This window comes from Aethalodelphis obliquidens, unplaced genomic scaffold, assembly GCF_003676395.1.
Source record: "Aethalodelphis obliquidens isolate GAN/ISIS:26980383/991018 unplaced genomic scaffold, ASM367639v1 scaffold15, whole genome shotgun sequence".
NCBI lineage: Eukaryota > Metazoa > Chordata > Mammalia > Artiodactyla > Delphinidae > Aethalodelphis > Aethalodelphis obliquidens.
The window spans coordinates 16,263,800-16,271,172 of NW_020837959.1; the positions used below are offsets into that span (position 1 = coordinate 16,263,800).

At 47.1% G+C, this 7,373-nt stretch overlaps 1 protein-coding gene across 1 annotated transcript in view; it reads right to left on the reverse strand.

Annotated features, from left to right (window-relative positions):
- Positions 1 to 4,178, reverse strand: part of GPC6 (glypican 6) — a 1,084,450-nt gene extending 1,080,272 nt beyond the window's left edge. Inside the window, exon 1 of the mRNA XM_027116003.1 lies at positions 2,450 to 4,178. Within this exon, the coding sequence (XP_026971804.1) occupies positions 2,450 to 2,609 (160 nt within the window). The 5' untranslated portion in view covers positions 2,610 to 4,178. The remainder of the gene's footprint in view (positions 1 to 2,449) is intronic.
- Positions 4,179 to 7,373: the final 3,195 nt, after the last annotated feature.

Below are 7,373 nucleotides of genomic sequence, written 5' to 3' on the forward strand. Positions count from 1 at the left end.
ACATGCCACTTCTCAAGCAAACCAGTAAAAGTCCAAACAAGGCAAAGGATGGAAAGGAGTTGAAGGGAAGGATAACCACGATATACTAGATAATTAAAAGTAAATGGTATCAGGAAGGAGGGAAGAGAGGAAGAGTGTGTTCATTTAATAACAGGACACCTAAGTGATCATTCCAACAGCAATAGGTAGCACTGAGTAAAATTTACCTTGAAAAAATGTTGGTCCTTAATATACAGTTATCTTTCAATTCATTTCTTTTCCTATCAGATGTGCCTCTGACCTCCCAGTGACCTATAGCTTGAGTATTTCCACTGGCACAAAGGACAGGAGGGTTTAGGCAAACTCAACAGTGCCCTTAGTCCTAGAAAGTGATTTTAACAAAAGTGCACACGTTTTAGAAATTCACAACTGATTAGCAAGCACTGTAATTGTCAAGGGGTGGAGAAAAAAGAGGAAAAAAACCCTCTGTAGTTAAAACTCTACTGAAGAATTTATCTCAACCACTGGCAATGTTTCAGGAAAGTCAATGGGGCCTACAGAAACCATACACACCGAAAACCTTCCCTCTGATATGAAGGAGATTTGCCTCTGGTAAGGATGAACTGTAGTCTGCTGAAGGTCCCATTATCCACTAAAGAATACTGAAGCAATTTAAAAATACTTAACTCTTTTCTTCTTTGAGATATCTTATCTGAAATCATGTTGGGAAATATGTGTGTTTAAAAGAGAGTTTGAAAAAGCCCAGATGAGAGGAGAAAAAGTTCCTACAAGAAGTGGTCCATACTCTACACCTTTAAAAAGTTGAATTCCCTGAGATTGGGGGGGGGAAGGGAAAAAGCAAAGCTGATCCTTATCAATTAATTAAAAAGAATGAAATAACAGTAGACAAAAGGGAAGGAGAGTTAAGAAACTTAAGGAGCTGCGGGGGCAGTCTCTCTCTATTCACTGATTAACAAATTAAGGAGCTCTGGAAAAGGGAGAAGAAGTGACAGGGAGAGAAAAGTGGTCTTATAATTCACCACAGGTTCCGCCTCCGACTCACCAGAGGCTGCCTATGTCTGGCTCAGAATTTAAAAAGGCTCCCTGTATATAATGCTCCGCGCTGTGAGCGTGGTGTGTAAGCTGTTTTTTTAATGCCTGTGTTTCTAGAAATGTGCTCATTCGGGTGTGAGTAAAAAAACCCACTTGTAGAGTTTGTGGATCAACCGCAATAAAACAGCAATCCCACCACGTATCGAAACCGTGATGTTTTAAGATCTGTGCAAAAATGCTTTCCCTCCAGCGACCAGTTCTTTGGCAAAACGCGGAGAGGCTGGGCTGGTAGAAATCCAGCGTTTCGACTCGACCCTCCGAGGACCCTGAGGACTCCAGCTGCCGGGTCTGCGCAGCCCGCGCCCCCGGAGCATCTCCTGGCCTCTCTCGCAGCCACAGGATTACCTCTCCCCAACACGTTTCATTCACCGAGCCCCCGACAAGCTCGGGTTCGGTTGGAGCTAAGAGCCGGAAAACACGCACCCAGGCTGCCGCGCAAGTTGTCGGAGGGGCTGTCGGTGGAGGAATGCTGGTGGCCGGGCACGCGGGGGACGCGGGGTCCCGGGAGCCCGGGACGAATCCACCAGCGAGCCACCCGCTCAAGTTGACTCGGCTTCCCAGAACGGGCGGCCGAGGCCGCGCTCAGGACGGGGCGCGGCGCCGGCTGGCCGGGGTGTCCCCGAACCGCGAGTGACCAACCGCAATCAGGGAAGCACTGAGAAACCGTAACGGGAAAGCCCGCCCCAAATCTCAAACGGGCAGCCCACGAACTCCCCAGACCAGCCCGGAACCGCCGACGTCGGAGGCCGAGTCCCCCGGTGGGGTTCCCCCACACACACACACAAGCCTCTCCCGCCCGCGGCCCGGGCGCCGGGCGCCCTGCCTCCCCGAAGGTCAGGAGAGGGGACCGAGGGGCGAAGGGAGCCCTCCGCGTCTCTCCACCGCCCCCGCTGGCGCGAGGGCGGGAGCGGAGAAGGCGCCACTCAGACTGTGGCGCTGGGCAACACTGCGGCCGCAGTTCTTCCAAGTTTGCCTGAGCGAGCGGCGCGGAGTGGGCGCCCCGCTCGGCGATCTGCCCTCGCGCCGCGGCCGCCCAGGAGGGTGCCGGGCTCTCCGGCCCGCGCGGCCGGGGCCAACGACGAAGGGGGTGCGAGGGCGCGGGAGGAAGGGAGGGAGGGAAGGAGGGCGCTCCCGCGTGTGCACACAATGAGGCAGCCGAGACGCACACCTTCCCCCGCGGGCAAAGCCGCGGGAGCATCCGCCGCCCCGCACAGAAGCGCGGCGGCCGGCAGAGCCCCGACAGAAAAGTGAACACCAACAACTCAGCAACAGGGGGAAGGCGGAGGGCTTCCGGAGGCGCGGGAGACGTGCGGCCGCCGAGGGCTACAGCCGGCCCGGGCCGCGCGCTCGCGCTTACCTGCGATCTCCTGGTAGGGGATGTCCGCCAGGCTGAATCCCTTGGCACCGTACGCCTGGCGGACCTCGCCGCAGCTCCGAGCCTTCACATCCGCGCCGGCCGGGAGGGACAGCAGCAGCCCGGAGAGGGGAAGAATCACAGCCCCGATCCAAGAAGGCATGGTGCAACATGCAAATCCAGCTCGGTGAACCCCGGGACCCGTGCGCTCTTCACCTTGCCCCTCAAGCCGAAAGCCCGCCAGAGCCGGCGGCGCGCTCCTCGCCGCTGCCCAGCGTTACCCCCTTCCGCCAGCCGAGGGGACGAGCAGCGCAGCCCTCTGGACTATGCTCAGCAAACTTTTATATGCCTGATGGAGGATGGCAAGCCAACCAGGGCTGGCTGGGAAAGCACCCGCCTTGCTCCTCTGGCCCCCCAGACCGAAAACGGTGCAATAAAAACGAGAAAGAGGAGGAAAAGAAATGTTTAGAAAACCACCATGGGGGTTGAGAGCTGCGATCCGAGTTCCGAGCCGCAGAATTATCTAGCGCGCGGCGAGCTCGGCTCGCGGGAGTGTGCGGCGAAGGTGGGGACGCGCGCCGGCTCTCCCGGGAGGGAGATGGACAGGCGACCGCGGGGGTGTGCGCGCGCGAGTGTGTGTCGGTGTGAGCGCGGGGTTCTTGGGGCCGCGTGTGCGTGGAGGTATGTGTTGGGGATATACGGGATCTAGGGGAAACCTCAGCTTCACACAGGCTGAGGGAGCCTGTGAGAGTCCTCCTGAAATAGGAAGAGAGAAATCCTGGAGACAGACACTGGAGGCAAGAGGGAAGGAAAAAGGAGGGGCGGGAGAGAAACGTGCTACACATTGCACAGCCGAAATTCAGAGGCAGAGTCGAAGGCAAAACCTGGACTGGATTTCTTTCTACTCGGTAGAAGAAGGGAGGGGGAAAAAAAGGGAAAGGTTCCTATTTTCTCATTCCCTGAACATCCTTCATGCTGATCCGAAATGCTACCTTTAAATGCCATAACAAAGTCATCTAGACACAAAAAGCATTTTGCAGTCATTAACTTACGTTAGTAAGCTATATTTTTGTGGACGTAAAGGACAACACAATTCCAATTGTTGCTCTGAATATGAGAAACAATTCACGACCTACTGAAACCCAAAGGCAGCGTAGAAATGAACAATTATAGGGGAAACGCAAATAGCAGGGCACAGTCACTACTCTAATTGCTGGTCTCATTTCTCTTTGACTTTGTTTTTCTTCTGTAAAGGCAGTTCAGGCGCACATGAGAGATCAGTAGTTTTTCTTATTTTCAGATTTTGGGTTCTGGACTCAAAAATGTCCCCCTTTTAAACTTCAAGTATTACTCTTGGATCAAAAATCATGATCTTAGGTGTCTAGTGTGTGGAGGAACAGGAAAGCTGAGGAGAAGAAGCAGAACAAAGAAGCAGTGAGAAAATGAGAGAGCAGGGGTCTTTGGGGTACATGAAGGAAGATATTGGGGAGGGAAGTGAGGTCTTCCTTCCCTCTCTTCAAATACTCACATACTAGACTTACTGTTTTCTTCCAAGTTAACAGAACTCTCAAGTGGAGAATCAATTCACTTATTTCTTCCTGTCTTATACTCAAGTTCTGTGAAATGGGATAAATATGAAAATTCCTATCAATCTTCTTATGTTAATGAACTCTGCTAGGCAGAAGTATGTGTTGAAACCCAAAGCTCATGCAACTACTGGGGTAGTTAAATCCAAGACCAAAAAAATTAATAAATAAATGAATGTTTAAACGGTGATGCTTACTTGTGTGGCTGTATGTATTTAGGTCAGCACATTATTCAGAAATAACTATTGGGTAATGTCCAGCTTTTTGGAGCTTACCTATAAAGCTATGTTTTTCAGATGACAGCTATTAATGACCAGATGACTCATGAAATTTGTCATTCTGTTTGTTATCACCATCACGGTGGTAATCATCTTCATCATCATTACAACACATTAGGTACCTCTTCATCCTCTCTCTAATTAATTCCTTCTCTTTTACTCCACCAAAAAGACTCCTGAGTTTAAGATCCAACCGGATTGAAACTAAGGAAATGCTTAAAAATGAGGTTCTCTTATTTACAATTTGATTTTTTCTTCTTGAAAACTCCAGAGCTAAATATATCTTTTAGCACAGTGTTTGCCTTCGTGATATTGTACTAACTGGCAGAACTTAAGTGACCGCACTTATTTCCCTCAAAGGCTGAAATCGAGATGAGAACAAGATATACTCTAGTGACTTTGTGGACAAAGGATAAGTTGGGTAGGATTAGGAATTGCTATAGCCAAGTCATTATTTCTATGATATTTGACATGACCTTCAACCTTCTGTTTCTGTCAGAGCCAGGTGGTGGGCATTTCACACTCCAGAGGAAGGGGGTAAATACACATAATTTATCCTCTCATCTCGCACTGGGACTCATTGTAATTTATCCTTACTCTAGCAGTATATAGCAAATAATACAATAGAAAGGACACGAAGTGGAGGAAGAATAGGTAAAAATACAGTATATATGTTTTAAATTATTTGAAAATCAATCATGAAGTATTTAATGAGCATTCAATGCAACTGTACAACACTAGGTTATTGTACGTAGCTCCTACACTTGTACCAAGGCTAGTATGGAAAAAATTATAACTTAATCAGACGTAGATTAGTTTAATCCCATCAGCAGGGTGAAACAATTTAAGGTAAGTTTGTAGATTCCAATCAGACCAAAGAATTAAGTAACTTGCTTTACTGGTGCTCTCAAACCCTGTGTAGTCCACTCACTGAGTAGTGAAGTGGTGTAAGAAATAAGGTCAAACTTTCCAGCTAAGGGACAGCAGAGCCTAGATGAGGTATTGGAATGAGACTTGAAGGTCATGGACGTTTATCGAAGAGGCCTGACTAGAAAGATGAGAACTCATATTAAGGAGAAGTTGGTGTTTGATTTAGATAGGAAAAAGAAGGTTAGCTGAAGGACTTGAACCCTGGCAGTAATGTTTATATTGTATAATAGGGAAAAAAGTTAGAACATGAAGAACATCAAACCAAAAGAAGCAAGCCCATAGAAGCCAGAGAAAGGTAAGTAGAAGAAACACATAGAACTCTGCCACAAAGGTCAAGATTTCAGGTGACTGAGACCAGAATAGGAAGATAGTAAATGGAAAGACGGTGAAGATAAATTTTGCAGAAAGGATTAGGATGCTTTGATCCTTGGTTCAATACACACAAAAAATTATTAAGTTATTTTAAAATTGTTAGTCTATATACAGTGGAATATTACTCAGCCATAAAAAGAAACGAAATTGAGTTATTTGCAGTGAGGTGGGTGGAACTAGAGACTGTCATACAGAGTGAAGTAAGTCAGAAAAAGAAAAACAAATACCATATGCTAACACATATATATGGAATCTTAAAAAAAAAAAAATGGTTCTGAAGTACCTAGGGGCAGGACAGGAAAAAAGACGCAGATGTAGAGAATGGACCTGAGGACACGGGGACGGGGAAGGGTAAGCTGGGACGAAGTGAGAGAGTGGCATGGACATATATACACTACCAAATGTAAAACAGATAGCTAGTGGGAAGCAGCTGCATAGCACAGCGAGATCAGCTCGGTGCTTTGTGACCACCTAGAGGGGTGGGTTAGGGAGGGTGGGAGGGAGATGCAAGAGGGAGGGGATATGGGGATATATGTATATGTATAGCTGATTCACTTTGTTATAAAGCAGAAACTAACCACTGTAAAGCAATTATACTCCAATAAAGATGTTAAAAAAATTTTTTAAATGTAAGTCTTGTTGGGAAAATATGGTATATCTCCTATGACATAAGACTCCTGTTTATACAGCACTTTCACATCCCAGCTGTTTTTACACAACAACTCCTTCTGGGCATAAGATGAATGGAGCCTAAGAGATTTTAAGATATGGAGAGAAAAAGACTGGTCTAAAGGAGCGGCCACAGCTGATAGGTAAGTAGAGCTGCCCCTGTCCGTTGCCCACTGCATGACCGTCGGCTCTTCTTTCTTGCCTGACTGTGTTCGGAGCATTGTGCCAGCGCCAAGGGCTGGACCACGACTGGTCGAGGCAAGTCAGGACAATTTCTTTCCCTTTTCCATTATAGTGTAGGGGTGGGCGTAACACCCATTTTTGGCCAATGAGATATAAGGAAAAGATTTCTGAGAAAACCATTTTTCCTGATTAAAGGCAGGAATAGGAGCAGAAAGGTCTTTTTGCCTTTGCCTCCTGTCTTCTTAGAGCTAGTTGGCCATCTTGTGAGTAGGAGAAAAGACATTGCCAAGAGACAGAATGACAGAACAGAGGATGGAAAGAACCTAGATCCTTGATTCCTGTTTGAGTCACAAAATCAGCCCTGGGACCGCCAACCTCTTAACTTCTTGTTAAATAATTCATAAATATCCTGTAGTTTATGCCACTGTCATTTGGTTACTCTGCTGTTTACAAATGAAAGCAAAATTAATGTATATAGCAACCTAAAGGAAGAACAAAGGAAGTGAAGGCAACAGACGGGTTAGTTGCAAATATAAGAAGCAAACAAAAATGAGGTACCATCATGGAATCCAAGTTAGAAGATTTTCAAACATGAAGCAAATCCCAGAGGATGTCAAAGCCAAGGAAGATGGAGAAAATGGTCCTTGGATGATGATAAAGAGGCTTACTGGAAACTGCAACAGAAACATTTTAGTAAAGTAATGGGGTAGATGCCATACCACATGGAATTGTATATGAAGTAGGTGGAGAAAATACTGAAACATCATGTATAACTGATTACCACCGTGTGGCAACTCTACGTGGAAGTGGGAAGGGGCAGCCAGGGAGTGCTTTCGCGGGGAAGCTCCTAAGGCTACAGGCAAGAATAGGAGACTAGACATAGAAAGAGATTGAAATTCAATATATTAT